General features: G+C 28.2%; 2 protein-coding genes and 2 long non-coding RNA genes across 4 annotated transcripts; 3 read left to right on the top strand and 1 right to left on the bottom strand.

Moving 5' to 3' along the window:
* Positions 1–6: 6 nt before the first annotated feature.
* LOC134831659 (uncharacterized) lies at positions 7–6,793 on the top strand. The gene is made up of 2 exons (XR_010162010.1): positions 7–149; positions 6,238–6,793. It is a non-coding gene; the product is annotated as an uncharacterized LOC134831659 (long non-coding RNA).
* Positions 6,794–8,232: 1,439 nt separating this feature from the next.
* On the top strand, positions 8,233–9,262 carry LOC134831935 (uncharacterized). The gene is made up of 3 exons (XR_010162028.1): positions 8,233–8,372; positions 8,460–8,989; positions 9,097–9,262. It is a non-coding gene; the product is annotated as an uncharacterized LOC134831935 (long non-coding RNA).
* Positions 9,263–11,797: 2,535 nt separating this feature from the next.
* Positions 11,798–13,024, bottom strand: LOC134830342 (splicing factor U2af 38 kDa subunit). The gene is made up of 4 exons (XM_063843792.1): positions 12,860–13,024; positions 12,458–12,767; positions 12,162–12,400; positions 11,798–12,099 (listed from the first exon to the last, which is right to left on the bottom strand). Exons 1-4 carry the CDS (start codon positions 12,901–12,903, stop codon positions 11,976–11,978), a joined length of 717 nt encoding a protein of 238 aa, XP_063699862.1. The 5' UTR covers positions 12,904–13,024; the 3' UTR covers positions 11,798–11,975.
* Positions 13,025–13,272: 248 nt separating this feature from the next.
* On the top strand, positions 13,273–14,810 carry LOC134829665 (stress-induced-phosphoprotein 1). Its single transcript, XM_063842870.1, has 3 exons — positions 13,273–13,422; positions 13,507–14,393; positions 14,461–14,810. Exons 1-3 carry the CDS (start codon positions 13,414–13,416, stop codon positions 14,531–14,533), a joined length of 969 nt encoding a protein of 322 aa, XP_063698940.1. The 5' UTR covers positions 13,273–13,413; the 3' UTR covers positions 14,534–14,810.
* Positions 14,811–17,888: the final 3,078 nt, after the last annotated feature.

The raw sequence follows: 17,888 nt of genomic DNA, 5'->3' as shown, positions 1-17,888 counted from the left end.
GAGAAGAGGATTAAATCTTCGATTTTTTTTTGTATTTCTACGTTTTGTTCATCAAATCGTCATCATGCAACGTATTTAAGTAGATTCAATGAAAAAATCAACCGCCGCACATTTCAACACCGCACCTCATCCACATCTAAGCATAAGATGTAAGTATCCTTAATTAACTTTGAATTAACGCTCACCTAATTGAAAAGAAATTAAAAACGTCGTCAAGGTCGTCGTTTTGCGACGAAACAGCTGAAAAATAGCGCAACCTCATTTCGTTCGTCGTTTGATCATTCATTCATCAATGTTTCGCCATTTCATTGCAATATTCAATTTTTTTCATCGACATCGACAACAACGATGATAAGACAACGACGAAGTATTAATATCGAGCAATGAACAAACAAATTTCTTATCTATTTTGCTTAGAAAACGAGCTCGTTAATTGATTCTTAATAGGAATCGTGCATCTCTTGAATCACAGACAGATAAGAATTTCTTTGTTTCTCTTGTTTAAACAAACCTTCTAAGAGTTTCAAGGTTCAATTTTAATAAAAATAGAAATAAATAATTTCATTCCAGATGGGCTTCTTTTTTCAATTAATTTTTTTTTTTCATTTTCAAACAAATAGGCGAATAAAAAAATATTTTTTATATAAATTTCACTGCCCACACTTCTTGTTGTTACTACCGCTGTCGTGCTTTTCATGGTTTCAAAAATGCTGGTTTGCCTCGTGTACGCTTTTTTTCTTGCATTTTTAAATTATTTGCGTGATGGTTATGTCGACTGTCCTTACGTCGGGCTTAGATCGATTGGCTCGATATAGAGAAATATTTTTAGAAGCTGGTTTTGTCACAGAAAAAAAAAAATAAATATTTAATGTTAAAAAAATTAAAAATATTAAAAACATATTTTATAAAAATGATTTAAAAATTTATTATTTTTTTTAATTTTTTAAAAAATATTTAAAATAATTTAAAAATATTTTGAAAAAAAATTTAAAAATATTTTAAAAAATATTTTAAAAAATAAAAATATTTAGAAAAATATTAAAAAATATTTTAAAAATTAAAAATTATTAAAATTTTTTATTTAAAAATATTCAAAATATTTAAAAAATATTTAATTTTAATAACGCTCACAATTCTGAGTTTTGAGTAATTTTTAATTATTTTAATAAAGGTTTTAATATTTTTTTGAAAATCAAAAAATTTCATTGAAATTTCAAATTTTCCAATTTTTCTAAAATTTTGAAACAAAATTTCGTCTTAAAATTATTTTTTCATTAAATTAAATGCTTTAAAAGTATTCAAAATTATTTTTCAAACTCTATCAATAACAAATTTCTATTTTAGCTCCCTTGAGAACGCATCATAACAGACATTTTTGAGCAAAAACAATGCTGCATTATCGAAATTGACACGATTGACGATCTGTCGTATCATAAAAAGTCAAGTTAATGGACCAAAACAACAGTTTGAAACGATGTTTTACTTGTTTCGCCTAAAAAATCGACATTAGAAGCATTGATGTGAACAGTTTTTCGTTAAAATTTAAAATCTTGTTCAATATTCAATGAAATTTATTGCAAATTTCATCTGAAAACCTCCTTTGAACTTCAATTTCGTGTCAATTTTCGCACTTCAACATAAAAATTTTTCATTAGTCATCTTTTGATGCAATAAAATTGAAGAATTTGATAGAAACTTTCATAAAAACGCAACATTTGCATCTTTTTCGAGCATAAATAACTGTGATATCTCCCAAACGAACGAGTATGTCACCGAAAAATTGCTGTTTCGTCACAAAAAGTGTGTCGCTCCATTACTATTTAAGGTTTTTTCGACTGTCGTGTGTGCGTTGGACGGTGTTAAGTCTTCCACTCAATAAAAAGAGACAAAGCAAAAAGGGCAATAACGGTTTTCAATATCGCCGAGCAACATTGTAATATTCAATTTCGACGAAGACGATTGATTTTTTTTTACTTTTTCGATAACATGACAATAAAAAGTAACTTCCGGCTTTGCCGCGGGACTCCTCACATTACATTCGTCGTCGTCGTCGTCGATCTGCGGGCCGCATGTTGAACATTAAAATTAGCTGACTGTCAAATTTCACACCTATTTAAATAAAATGGCATGCACTGATTCGAAATACATTCATTACACTTTTTCTTTGCGCGTCGAGCACTTGAGGTAATAATAGGACACAGTACAGACTCGACTATGACATGACTAACGAATAAAATGAAATAAAATAACACACGAAAAAAAATGATACGAGTGTGTGTAATAAAGTGCAATAAAGAGTTGAACAATGAAAATTAACAATATTTACAAAGCAAAGCAACAACAAAAAACATCAACAACGACTTGAACTCGCGCAGTTATAATAAATAAATAAACATAAAGCAGATTTTTTTTTTCGTAATAAATATACTTAGACGGAATTACGAAATTCTTGAATGAAAATTGCTGCATTGTTGTTGGTTTTTACTTTTGATTTCTAACTGAGTTGTGTAGAGGAAGATTCCACTGCCTCTGCTTGAAATGCCTTCTGTGCTTTGTATGCAAAAATCATTACAACAACTGTTTATTTACCGTTCACGAAGTCATGACGAACGAGTTTCATTTCCATTTCAAAGAGAATCAGGGTTCTAATTCTCATTATTTATTAACAAGGTTTGAGCAATGAGCAGAAAATTTTCATATTTCATTCTATTATTTACATTTGTGAAAAAAGGTAAATTCAAATATCTTGAATTAACATAAAGCGATTTTCAAATTTTTTTAACGGTAACTTTTGAATTGACATTGACAAATTTTAGAACAAAATTAACAAATTTAAAGAACATTTTAGCTTTTTATATATTTTTCAGCCAATATATTAAAAATAATTGATTAAAATATTTAAAAATCAAAATTTTCTTGAAAATTTGTTAGTTTTGTTCTAAAATTTGAAAATGTCAATTCAAATAATAACCGTTGAAAATTTGGAAATCGCTTTTTGTTAATTCAAGCTATGTACTTGAAAACACCAAATTAGAAAGACTACTGATTGAAAACATTTTAAAATGTCTGAAAGTCGAGATTTGGCCTAAAGATTTCACATTTTAATCAAAATTAGTAAATGTCAATTTGAAAATTTTCCGTTAAAAATTTAACTTTTGCTTTTAAGCCAATATATTTTGTATTTTTTAATAAAATTTGTATAAAATTGTTAAATTTGAAAAACCTTTTTAATGAAAAACGTTAAAAAAATTGTAATAATTAAATTTATTAATAATGTTTTTAAAATTATTCGAAAATTTGCAAATGTCAATTCAAAAAATGACCGTTAAAAATTTGAAAACTATTTTTTCACTTATTCAAGATAATAAAATGAAATGGCTAATGTAAAAATTATTGATTTTTTGAAAATCCTTGAAACTTATAAAGCAAGTTTAACTAAAAAAAAGTATTAAAATTAATTTTTAAAGCTCTAAATCTCTTAATTTTGACTAATGTTTGACTAAAATTTTCAAAAAATAAAAAAAAAATATTTTTAGAAAATTTAGTCATGAAACATTGTCAAAGCCCAAACCAAATGTTTTTTGTAACAACATTAATGCACCCGAAAAAAATTGTTCATTAAAAAAAAAACGAGTTTCAAGAATAAAATGTACAGAAAAATGAAATATGCTCGTTAACTGTCGAGAAGTAGTCGAACACAAAAAAAAATGTACAGAGAGCAGTACTCAGTACACGTGTCGCTGCATTCCACAACTTTGTATGGTACATTACCTACCGGGTCGAGTTGTCTTATAACTTTTAGTTACATCTATTTTTAGAGAGAGTACTGCACGGCACGAATACACTTTTTTTAAGCTCGTTGCGCTCGTTACCTTCTGCTGCTTTGTAGGCTACACTCGTCGTCGTCTTCGTACGTACCTACGTTCAGAGGTGAAACAAAACAAAAACCCCGAAAAAAAACAGCTAAAGTGAATAGAAATATACAAAATAACAAAACAACAAACGAGAAGCAGCTACTACTAAATAACATGAATGAATATAAAAAACGAAATTTAATATACAAAAATCGACCTAAATTTTGCAACATTTATGGCACGGCGCACAGTGTAGCATCAGTGAAAAGATACTCGAACGAGCGACTAACGGGGTGGCTTGCGAGTCATTTGATACTTTTTAAATATAAATGATGTCGAGGAAGACGAAGGAAATGGAAGGATTCTTGTTTCTGTCACGGGTTTCTTCGGTGTTTGTTGTCGAAAAATGTCCTTTTTGAGGTAACATGACAACTGTACTCGGCTGTTTCTTGACTACCTTCGTTGTCTGTCTATCGCAAGAAGCGAGATATCTGAAGTGAACTGAAACTAGGTGGCAGCGATAGTAAATGAAATGAAAGAAAAAAAAGTAATAAAGTGCTTGATGCTTGTTTGTGTTGCCATTTTACGTCGTATTGTTTTATTTTTGCTGTTTTATTAGTTTTCATATGTAACTGAATTATAATAATAATGTAAAAATATTATCGTAACATTCCGCAACAACAACAACAACAAACACGATGATGATAGGAAAGAAATATGTTTTTAGATAGTATTTGTTGTAGGAGAACAGGAATATTACCTTTTTTTAGTATTTTTATTTATTGATTCAAAGACTTGGGGAATGTGATGGGAGTTGTTGTTAGAGTAGTAGCGGCGAAATTTTTGAATTTTTATTGAGACTTTGAAATTTTCATCATCGTTTGATGCCAACTGCTTTAAAAAATTACAGAAGAAAAAATATTGAAGATGATTTTTCTTGAAATTTTTTAAGAGTTGGAAATGAAAAATGAGATAGAAATTTAATTTTTAATAAAAAAAAATAGTTTTAATAAAATTAATTGATTTAATTAATTTTTTATAATTTTTTTTTTATTTTTTTATAATTTATTTAATTTAATTTTTTTAAATAAATTTTTAATTAATTTTTATTTTAATAAAAAAAAACTTTTATTTGCAAGCCAAGAAAAAATAAGAAAAAAAGAAATTTTTAATAAATATTTAAAAAAAAAATAAAAAAAATTCAAATTAAAAACTAAAAATTAATAACCTAAATAATTTTTTTTATGTAATTTATTTTCAAAAATATATTTTAAAACTATTTTTACTCAAAAATGACATTGAAAATTATTTTTAGCAGTTCTACTTTAACCCAAAAATAATTTTAAATCTTTATAATGTACTAAAATTTGTGAATTTACCTTCCCATAAATCTAATTTTGGATTTCTGGAGCAAAAGTAGATTAAAATAAAACTTTGCCAAAAATTTTTTTTCAGTGCCTACAGTTAATTCATCCAAAAATTACGTTAAAATTGTGTGTAAATGAGCTAAATTTTTTATTTTGTTGTATATTTAATAGACAGAGCATGACCGTCTGTTATTACATTAAAGACGCATAAAATGTCACACTTTCTCTGTTTCCCTTACAACACACAAAAAGTCGTAACATCATGTACTTACAGTTGAACATTGTTGTTTTTTTGGCAAATTATGCCGCAAATTTGAGAAATTAACGAGTCGAGGTAACGAGTTGTAAAGAAAAATGTAACAAAAGTGGGTTTTTCTGAGGAAGTTTTTGTTTTCAGCTAGAAATTTGTGCAAAGAAAATTTTTTTTTGAAGATTTTTTGAAATAAATTTCACTTGATGGCTAAAATTTCTCTAATTATATATAAAAAAAACTTAAACAATCACTTTGAACACTTTAAAGAAAATTTTAATACAAAAATTATTATTTAACTCACAAAAATTGACTGAAAAAAAATCCTGAAACCGAATTTGGAGTCAATTTCTCATCAATCCAACTCAACTTTAATAAAATTACCAAAATTTCCCTAAATAAAATTTATGATTGTTGTGCAACCCTTTATGTTCCGTTACTTTTGTATTGCTCCGTTCTGCCTCAGATACCCAACTCACTCTCCGACAACATTAACTTTCGATTTATTTTTGGCAAGTCTCCTCTTTTAAAAGCCCAATTTAAGTCCGACACACACATGAGAAATAAAAAAAAAGTTGACAAAAACCCAGTCAATTAGGAACAGACAAACGTCACCAAATTTGGGCTCGATCCAAAACAAACTTTGTGTCTCCATGCTGTCTCTCCGTTCATTTTCATTCAACCAGGTGTCCTGCGTTTTTTTTTATTTAAATCCCTAAAAATAAATCAAACATTAATTTTTTTTTATATTTTTTTCTCTTTGCAGTTATTCTCACCTCTCACCCAATAACAACAACAACAAAGTCAACAACGTCATCAAAATCGATCACCAAGTCCACTGACGATTTCTATCAACATTGAAATATTATTATATATCTATAAATATAATTAATTAAAGAAAGAAAAAAAAATGAAGTAAATAAATATTAGTAAAATTAATGAAAAAAAAAAATCATTTTATATGTGCGTTCAAAATTTAGATAAACAAAAATGTTTAAATTTAAAAAAAAAATAATTAATGAATGAAAAATAACAAAAAGTGCAAGCAAGAACGTCCCCAAAATTTGCCACTCATACACGGGACTGAAATTCTGGATTTTATCATAACAAAAAAAAAATTAAGTAAGTGTTACATACTACAATTTAATGATTAATTAAAGAAAAAAATGAGAAAAAGTTACTTTTAAGGCAACAACAAACAAAATTCAAGATGAAAACAACTGAGAAACATTAGGATATAAGTCTCAAACTTAAGGATAAACCCTCTTAATTTTAAGTTATATAATATTTACATATAGAGTACTGCGACGAGTTATTAATTAAACAACATAACTAGTGGATAAACAAATTAACACAAAAAAAAATCTGAAATATTTGAAAAAAAAAATGAATTCAGAAAAAAAAACTTTGAAGCATTTTATACCGTAAAGAATAAAAAAAATACAAAATTTGGAAAGATCCTAAACTTCTACTATTTAAACAACTACTAGAGAGAGGATCTCAATAACTTTGAAAGACTTACAACTGGTCCCTTCCGCTCTATACATAACATCTCAACATGTTATGTATATGATATATCCGTTCAACGAAACAATTTTTCATCGAAAAATTAGCATTTCCGTGACTTTTGCTCGTTTTTCCTATCAAAAAGTCCCCGAAATTGCTAATTTTCGATGAAAAAATCATTTTTATTTAGATATATCTTTTATTCTATTTTTAAAAACAGGCTTTCCTTTTTTATTGAATACATAGCTTTACTTAGCGCGAGACTTGTGTGCAAAAAACAAACAATTTTTAAAAGATTTTTTTAATTTTTCCGGCGAATTGTATATAATAATTGATAATTATGAAAAAAAACAAAACTTTATTAGAAAAGTGATAACAAGCTAATAAAATAAAAAAAAAACATTTTTAAGTGTATCATGATGATGTTCATTCTTCTTATTATATATTATTATTAACTATACTATGGACCATTTTTCCTCTTACAAAATTTTAATTTTTTTACGTTCAAAATAAAAAAAAATAATAAAAATGCCTAAAAATTGTGTTAAAAATATATAAATAATAAATATACCAATTTATATAAATAATAAAGTAAAAATAAATAAACCTGATGCTGCGTGTAGTTTTTTCATTTGATATAAATATTAAACAAAAAAATTAGTTCGTATTAAAAAAAAAGTTAATTTTTGTATTTAATTAAAACAAAAATAAATAATTACTATCATATAAATAAATAAAAAAAAAACATAATAAAAATTTATCATTTAAGGACCCGGACAACAAGAATTTTTAGGTGACAATTATTTAAAAAAAAAGTAACTCTTTGTTCAAAGAGTTACAAACAACAACTAAAATTAACAATTTAAATTTAAAAAAAAAATAATTAAAAAGAATGATGTATGGACTAAATGGATATTAAAATAATTAAAATAAAAATGAAAAAAATTGATAAAAAAATAAAAATAGTAAAAATGAATATTTTTTTTTATTTTCTAACAAAAAATAAAAATATAATAATTATCTGCAACGTGAACATGTGTCCTTGTAAGTAGAACGTTCAACACCAATGTGACAGACAAAAGTCGATAAAAATGTGCTTTCCTTAAATTAACTCATTTTTCTAAGAAATTAAATCATCATCGACTACAATGTCACTTGCGTATCGACAATAAATATAAAAAAAAATTAATTAATGAGGTCTCTTCTGTCTCATTTTATTTTTATAAATTGCAATTATTTCGTTTTTCGCAATCATACACGTTTCTCGTTCAGAGAGTCGCAGCAGCAATATTATTAATTTAATGATATGCGCATATATATTTTATTTATTTGCCGTGTTCTGGTGTAAGTACGCGCGAAACTGATAACGTTCCGTTGTTGCTATAAATAAATTAGGTAAGTAGCTATTGTAACAACAATCACCCGTATCGTAGTAAAAATTGATAGTCGATGGCCTACATTTCGAATTTTCTTCATTTTTAGAGGGGAATTTTCGTACTTGGTTCCCGATTTTCAAAAAAAAAAGTTACTGCGAAGAAGAAAAGCGTTCGAACGTCATGAAATAGAGCAAAAAAAAATGTGAAACGTAATTCGGTCACGTGTACAGGATGGTGCAAAAAGTCGAAGCGAGTTGTTTATAACACAAAAAAAAATTATATTTAGAACTTGAAGGTATAGATTCATTCATTTACATTCGGATTAACATGTTCAAAGAGTAGTTTTTATAACGAGCTTGAATGAAATAACAACAAAAAAAAAAAAATACAAATACGGAATAAAAAGTAACAGGATGCATTGAATGGCGCATTGATAGTGCGAGGTGTTCGCAGCGAGACTTGTAAATGCCACATTATGCATATTGATGACGATTGAACGGCAAACAACGACGACGTGGAGTGTAGGTACAAAGAAATTGTTTGATGTTTATTTACATTTTTTTTCCTGTACAACGATGCGAGAAGGCAGTGCGAGGAGCGAAAAGAAAAAGAGAAGTAACGCATAGAACTGGAAATGTAAGTATTTAAAAGTAATATTTATGTGGAAGAAGAACTTTGTAATAACTGTTTTCATATGTATTTTTTTTCTTCTTTTATATAAATAAATGACTGGATGGATAAAGAAATCATGATTCTAGCTGTACCTTAATGAGGCCTAAGCGATTTTGAAAAATATTTTTGAGAATTTTTAAAGAAAATATTTAATATCGAATCTTTTATTAAATTTTTGCATTTTAGAATTAAAAAAACAAAATTTTTAATTTTTTAGAATAAAAAAAAAAAAATTTTTAATTTTATTTTCAATAATTTCCACGAGAGATTTTTGAAATAAAAAAAATTAACAATTTTTATAGTAAAAATTTTCTTTTAAAAATTTTTATAATTTTATTCAATTCAAGTTCAACATTTCCTTAATTTTCAATATTTTCAAATTAAAAAAAAAAATAAATTTATATTTTTTCGTAAAGGAAATTTATCTCGAATTATATTTCTTAAATTAATTTAATTTTTTTTTTCAAGATTAATTTTAAAAAATTTTCTTATATTATTATAATTATATTTAATTGAATGAAATTTTGATATTAAAAAAAATAAAATTTAAATTTTTAAGTGAAAAATATTTAATTTTGTAAAGAAATTTATTTATTATTTTTTTTAAATTTAATTTTTAATTTGTAAAATTATTTTCTTTTAAATTTTTTCAAGATTAATATAAATTCTTATGTTTAAGGGTTTAAGTGTATGTATGATATCGAAAACATTTTCGATTTTTGTATCGACTTAAATAGAAGATGCACAAAAATAACATTACAGGTTGTAGCAGGTAGGTAAATAAAGTACGGTCGAGAGTATTTAACAAGTCACATTATACGATACTTTTTATTTGAAAAGTTGAGAAAGTATCAATAGGTCACATTTAGTCAAACACACACACAAACTTTTGTGAAGGAAGTCTTTTACTATTTTTAACTCAACTTTGGACAAAGAATCAAAAAAAAAAGGATTGAATAAATTTTCCTACCTGTTAGTTTGTTTCAAGAGTGTCTATCAATCAATATTGAGTAGATACTTCTTACTTGATGATGATGTCATTTACCTTTTTTTTTGGTAAAGATTTTTTTTTTAGTAATTGGGTTGTTAAGAAGTTTTGAAGTTGCATTGAAAGATTTCAAACAGGAAGGAACGAGTTTTTCAGTTAAGTCTTTATTTTAATGTCTAAAGTAAAGTTAATGTAAGTAATTTAGAGCCTTATCAGGTATTAGTAATCTTTTGTTTATGAGCAAGCCTAATATGTTTCAATGTTTCGCAAGAAAAAGTCAAGATTTGTGCGGATGGAGTTCATTAATTTTAGCCTTTAGCTCATTTATATGGCTTTAAGAGTAAATGGAGTTACAGTTACATGAACGTAAATTTGTTTTTCGGTGTTAGTTTTCACTTAATTCTTTACTTTTGGTTTATTTTAGTTGAGAATAACATTTTTTGAGTTTTTAATTTACAAATTTTAGTTCACATGAAAGACAAGTTTTAGGAAAAAAATATAATTCTGCTAAAAATTTAGTTTTATACCAAATGATTTTATTATAATTTTATTTTATTTTTTTATTTTTTTAAAATTTATTTTTATATAGAAAAAAAATAATAAGGCCGCTCCAAATGAAACTCAATAGTTTTGTCCAATGCCCCATTTTAAATTCGAAAATTCAATGAGGCAAAATAAAAAAAAAGTTAAAAAATAATTTTCATACTTTTCAAGAAATTTCTAAGAAAATTTTTTTAATTTTTAGTAACTTTTGTATTCAAAATCGTATTTCGACATAAAATTTTCTTTAAAAAATAACTATTATAAAAATAAAAAGAACTTTATTGAATTTTTTTTTCAAAAAAATTTTGACAGTAAATTTTATGATATACCTAAATTTTTTTCCCCCATTTTTATTCCAAAAAAAAATTAGAATTAAAATAAATTAAAATAAAATAAAATTAAGAAAGTTTTTAATTTTTAAAAATTAATTAGGTATTTTTTCTGTACATTTTTCTGATTGTAAAATATTTTTTTTTGAATTAAAATTTAAAATTTTAAAAAAATTTCGTGTCTTTACTAAAAAATAATTTAAAATACGTCTTAAGATAAATTTCAAAAAATATTTAAAATAAAATAATAAAATAAAAAGAAACTTTTTTTAAAAATAAAAAAAAATATTCAGAAGATTTTTTTTTAAAAATTTTGAAAAAAAATAATTCAAAATTTTGTTTAAAAATAAAATAAAAAAAAATTTTATGTCTTTAACTTCAAAAAATTTTTACTTTTCTTTTTCAAAACTAATAAAAAAATATTTAAAAGATTTTTTTAAAAATAATAAAAAATATTTAGAAGATTTTTTTTTTAAATTTTGAATGATCTAACTTCAAAATTTTATTTAAAAATAAAAAAAAACTATCCTTTAATCCTTTATAAACGAAAAATCAAACTTTTCTCCAAAAAACTATTTTGAGAGGTCTTTGCCCTCTGCTCATTTCCATTCTCATTCGCAAATAAATGATTTATATCATTGCTCAATCGCACGCAATAAATTTACGTTGCTCGACTCAAACATAACTCCACTGCTGCTTTACATTTATTTATTAGTGCTTCGTAGTAAATAAACTGTCGGGAAAACTTTTATAAACATTTTTTTTGTGTGTTGTGTTGATGTTTTGCGGTGTGACCTATTATAAATATTTTTGCATAAATATTCGCTTTTGCAGTAAATATCACGTGGAGCGAATTGTGGGCGAATCTTATTAATTGTCTTTGAAAGGCTGCTAATTGGGTTTGAAGCAAAAAAAGGCCTTTTTACATTTATTGTTCTTTTATTAATTATATTGAGTTATCGATCTAAATTTTTCTTTAAAATTTTAAACAAAATCAAATCAATCGAGAGACATGGAAAAAAAAGTTAAAAATTTGTAGTTTTTTCAATTAAGTGCAGTTTCTGTCCGTTTAGAAAAAGGGTTTTGAAGTTCAGTATCGTCCTCCTCTTCTGTCATTCCGATCTCTGTCGTCACGACCTCTGTCTCGGTCATTTCGGTCGTTGTTTCTGTCACGAGAACGTGAACGACGGCGTTTTGGACTGCGGCTACGAGATCTAATAAAAAGTGATTTTTCGTTTAAATTTCTCAAATTTTTAATTTTTAGTGAAAAACTTACCTTGACTTGGAACGTCCGCGACGACGAGAGTACAAATAACGTCTCAAATCCCGCGAAATTGGCTTTAAATGCATAAAATTACAGAAACCTGAGCGCGTACATTCGCCCATTTCGTACTGGCGACAACATGCTTCACGGAAATCGGTTACCGGTGACAGCTCCGAGTACACGGGACGTCCTCCGAACCAGCGATTGTTCAAATCCTTTGCTGCACGTTCAGCATCTTCCTCACGACGGAACTAAAAATCAAAGTTTTTCATCAGAAATGAGCTAAAAAGATAAAATATGGGCCTTACTTTGATGTAAACATTGCCAACGAGATGATCTCCGAGATTGTCACACACATTCATCTCCTCGATTTCGCCGTACTTGTCTTCGCACTCCACAAACACGTCCTCGAAAAAGTTGTCGTAATGCTCCTGCATTTCCTCGTCACTCACGTTAGCCACCAGATGCGAGCCATCGGCACTTTTTGCCGAATTCTGTGGATTCACGTACAGATTTTGCAACAGGCAGGTCTGCGAAAAGGTCGGTTTGTTGTGAATGCGGGAACAACGGTCTCCGTGACGACAGGCACCGATTTTGAAGTAAAATGAGCAATTTACTCTGCAACAAAAAAAAATTGATGATGAGGTTTGTTATGATGCTCAGAGAAATTTCGAGACATGAACCAAAAATGACTAAAATACGATACTTACTTGTCCTTTTCGGTACCGAAAATCGAGGCGAGATACTCAGCCATTGCTTAGACACCAAATTAGCGCTCGGAGGAACGTTTTATCCTAGAAAAATCCCGAAAATTAGTCAAAAAAATAAGTCAAGCTTGATTTTCCTCTCCTCCTGTCAAAATTATTGTACAAGAAACTTGAGGTGTTATCACTTTCATTCGTCTCATAAGTATTGTTGTCGGGCGATCCACAAACCACATCCGGAGTTTATTAGTCGTCGGGTCACAGTACCCATTATGATCTGAGACGAATGAAAGTGATAAATGAGTGAAAACTGAAAGCACAGATGGCGTAGTTTTGGCGCCATCCATTTACGGCGTCGGATAAAAAGGGACATTTTACGACCCCCTCAAACTTTCGACGTTGTAAATGGATGACGCCTTTCTAGAAAATTCTTTTTTACTAACTTATTAATACGGTAATAAACAAAAATTGTTCATTGTGCTAGAAAAGTCCAAGAATAAAAGATAAACAGAAGAAAATTCGGAAGATAAAAGATAAATAAACACAAAATACATCAAAATATGGCAGAGGTGAGATTAATTCGTGCGAAAAATGCATCCGGTTAAAATGTGCTCAATCATGTCAACTTATTTTTTTTTTCTTGCACTTTCTAGAAAGAGCAAGCATTGCGCGAAAAGGAATTAGGTAACGAGGCATACAAGAAGAAGAACTTCGATGTGGCGATCCAGCACTACAACAAAGCCATCGAGCTCGATCCGACAGACATAACCTTCCACAACAACCTCGCTGCCGTGTATTTTGAACGCAAGGAGTACGAACAGTGCATCAAACAGTGCGAAAAGGGCATCGAGATTGGCCGTGAAAATCGTGCAGACTTCAAGTTGATTGCCAAAGCCTTGACGCGCATCGGAAATGCCCACAAAAAACTCGGAAATCTGGTTGCGGCAAAGACACACTACGAAAAAGCCCTTTCCGAACACCGTACGCCCGACACAAAAACCCTCCTGAGCGAAGTGGAAAAGATGATCAAGGAGGAGGAACGACGCAAATACATCAATCCCGAGCTGGCGGAGAAGGAAAAGGAGCTGGGCAACGACTTTTTCCGAAAAGGAGACTACAGTACGGCACTCAAACACTACAGCGAAGCAATTAAACGGAATCCCGACGATCCAAAGTTGTACAGCAACCGGGCGGCATGCTATACAAAACTCGCGGCATTCGACTTAGGACTGAAAGACTGCGAAATGTGCGTGAAACTGGATGAGAAATTCATCAAGGGATGGGTGCGCATGGGAAAAATCCTGCAGGGCATGCAGCAACAGTCAAAGGCGTTGTCGGCATACCAAAAAGCCCTCGAACTCGATCCACAAAATGCCGAAGCGCTCGAGGGATATCGCGCCTGCACGATTCAAACGCATTCAAACCCCGAGGAAGTGTGGAAGAAAGCCATGTCTGATCCCGAAGTACAGAAAATCCTCAAGGATCCCGCCATGAGACTCATTCTCGAGCAAATGCAAAGCGATCCAAAGGCTGTTCAAGAGTAAGTTTCATAATTTTTACGAGTTTCCAACAAAAAATCACAAATTCTTTTTTATTTTAAATTTTAGTCACTTGAAGAACCCCGAAATAGCATCGAAGATTCAAAAATTGCTGGAATCCGGCATCATCCAAATTCACTAAGCAACAAAAAAAAAATTAAGTCAAACATCAACAGGAAAGCCATTTTGAATGACTCAAAGACGGATAATATTTTAAGGAAACCAGTCTCCATTTCGTACACAACTCGTATTTACTTTTAGTATAAAACTTCTCGACACGACAATTTGCTAAAAAAAAGTTGCCGAGAATAGCTTTGGACGCTACACTAAAAACTATTATCTGATTTTTTACAATGTAAACTTAATTTTTTTTCATTTTCATTGTCAGTAAAAAATATACACAAATTATTACCGCAGAACTGATAATTTTTGTTTTATTTCAAACTACAAATTTTAGATTTTGTTCATTTATTTCTCAAGGAGGTGAAAACTTAAAAAGTCATTTTTTGAACAATTTTAAGCTTAAAATTGATTAAATATTCATTCTAAAGTTCATTTCTGTTCATATTGTGTCGATATTTGATGAAACAAAAAAATCAGAGTTTGGAGGTTCAAACTCTGATTTTTTTTACAAGTCATTTTTTGACCAGTTTTAAGCCTAAAATTGATTAAATATTCCTTCTAAAGTTCATTTCTGTTCATATTGGGTCGATATTTGATGAAACAAAAAAATCAGAGTTTGGAGGTTCAAACTCTGATTTTTTTTACAAGTCATTTTTTGACCAGTTTTAAGCCTAAAATTGATTAAATATTCCTTCTAAAGTTCATTTCTGTTCATATTGGGTCGATATTTGATGAAACAAAAAAATCAGAGTTTGGAGGTTCAAACTCTGATTTTTTTTACAAGTCATTTTTTGACCAGTTTTAAGCCTAAAATTGAATAAATATTCATTCTAAAGTTGATTTCTGTTCATATTGGGTCGATATTTGACGAAACAAAAAAATAAGAGTTTGGAGGTTCAAAATCTGATTTTTTTTGCAAGTCATTTTTTGACCAGTTTTAAGCCTAAAATTGATTAAATATTCATTCTATATTTGATGAAACAAAAAAATCAGAGTTTGGAGGTTCAAACTCTGATTTTTTTTACAAGTCATTTTTTGACCAGTTTTAAGCCTAAAATTGATTAAATATTCCTTCTAAAGTTCATTTCTGTTCATATTGGGTCGATATTTGATGAAACAAAAAAATCAGAGTTTGGAGGTTCAAACTCTGATTTTTTTTACAAGTCATTTTTTGACCAGTTTTAAGCCTAAAATTGATTAAATATTCCTTCTAAAGTTCATTTCTGTTCATATTGGGTCGATATTTGATGAAACAAAAAAATCAGAGTTTGGAGGTTCAAACTCTGATTTTTTTACAAGTCATTTTTTGACCAGTTTTAAGCCTAAAATTGATTAAATATTCATTCTAAAGTTCATTTCTGTTCATATTGGGTCGATATTTGATGAAACAAAAAAATCAGAGTTTGGAGGTTCAAACTCTGATTTTTTTTACAAGTCATTTTTTGACCAGTTTTAAGCCTAAAATTGATTAAATATTCATTCTAAAGTTCATTTCTGTTCATATTGGGTCGATATTTGATGAAACAAAAAAATCAGAGTTTGGAGGTTCAAACTCTGATTTTTTTTACAAGTCATTTTTTGACCAGTTTTAAGCCTAAAATTGATTAAATATTCATTCTAAAGTTCATTTCTGTTCATATTGGGTCGATATTTGATGAAACAAAAAAATCAGAGTTTGGAGGTTCAAACTCTGATTTTTTTACAAGTCATTTTTTGACCAGTTTTAAGCCTAAAATTGATTAAATATTCATTCTAAAGTTCATTTCTGTTCATATTGGGTCGATATTTGATGAAACAAAAAAATCAGAGTTTGGCGGTTCAAACTCTGATTTTTTTTACAAGTCATTTTTTTGACCAGTTTTAAGCTGAAAATTGAATAAAAAGTCGTTCTAAAGTTCATTTCTGTTCATATTGGGTCGATATTTGATGAAACAAAAAAATCAGAGTTTGGAGGTTCAAACTCTGATTTTTTTACAAGTCATTTTTTGACCAGTTTTAAGCCTAAAATTGATTAAATATTCATTCTAAAGTTCATTTCTGTTCATATTGGGTCGATATTTGATGAAACAAAAAAATCAGAGTTTGGAGGTTCAAACTCTGATTTTTTTTACAGTCATTTTTTGACCAGTTTTAAGCCTAAAATTGATTAAATATTCCTTCTAAAGTTCATTTCTGTTCATATTGGGTCGATATTTGATGAAACAAAAAAATCAGAGTTTGGAGGTTCAAACTCTGATTTTTTTACAAGTCATTTTTTGACCAGTTTTAAGCCTAAAATTGATTAAATATTCATTCTAAAGTTCATTTCTGTTCATATTGGGTCGATATTTGATGAAACAAAAAAATCAGAGTTTGGAGGTTCAAACTCTGATAATTTATCAGAGTTTGGAGGGTCAAACTCTGATTTTTTTTACAAGTCATTTTTTGACCAGTTTTAAGCCTAAAATTGATAAAATATTCATTCTAAAGTTCATTTCAGAGTTTGGAGGTTCAAACTCTGATTTTTTTTACAAGTCATTTTTTGACCAGTTTTAAGCTTAAAATTGAATAAAAAGTCGTTCTAAAGTTCATTTCTGTTCATATTGGGTCGATATTTGATGAAACAAAAAAATCAGAGTTTGGAGGTTCAAACTCTGATTTTTTTTACAAGTCATTTTTTGACCAGTTTTAAGCCTAAAATTGATTAAATATTCATTCTAAAGTTCATTTCTGTTCATATTGGGTCGATATTTGATGAAACAAAAAAATCAGAGTTTGGAGGTTCAAACTCTGATTTTTTTTACAAGTCATTTTTTGACCAGTTTTAAGCCTAAAATTGATTCAATATTCATTTTAAAGTTCATTTCTGTTCATATTGGGTCGATATTTGATGAAACAAAAAAATCAGAGTTTGGAGGTTCAAACTCTGATTTTTTTTACAAGTCATTTTTTGACCAGTTTTAAGCCTAAAATTGATTAAATATTCATTCTAAAGTTCATTTCTGTTCATATTGGGTCGATATTTGATGAAACAAAAAAATCAGAGTTTGGAGGTTCAAACTCTGATTTTTTTTACAAGTCATTTTTTGACCAGTTTTAAGCCTAAAATTGATTAAATATTCCTTCTAAAGTTCATTTCTGTTCATATTGGGTCGATATTTGATGAAACAAAAAAATCAGAGTTTGGAGGTTCAAACTCTGATTTTTTTTACAAGTCATTTTTTGACCAGTTTTAAGCCTAAAATTGATTAAATATTCCTTCTAAAGTTCATTTCTGTTCATATTGGGTCGATATTTGATGAAACAAAAAAATCAGAGTTTGGAGGTTCAAACTCTGATTTTTTTTACAAGTCATTTTTTGACCAGTTTTAAGCCTAAAATTGATAAAATATTCA

This window comes from Culicoides brevitarsis, chromosome 2, assembly GCF_036172545.1.
Source record: "Culicoides brevitarsis isolate CSIRO-B50_1 chromosome 2, AGI_CSIRO_Cbre_v1, whole genome shotgun sequence".
Classification (NCBI taxonomy): domain Eukaryota; kingdom Metazoa; phylum Arthropoda; class Insecta; order Diptera; family Ceratopogonidae; genus Culicoides; species Culicoides brevitarsis.
Note: the sequence above shows the minus strand (reverse complement) of the source record. Positions and strands in the feature narration are given on the sequence as shown.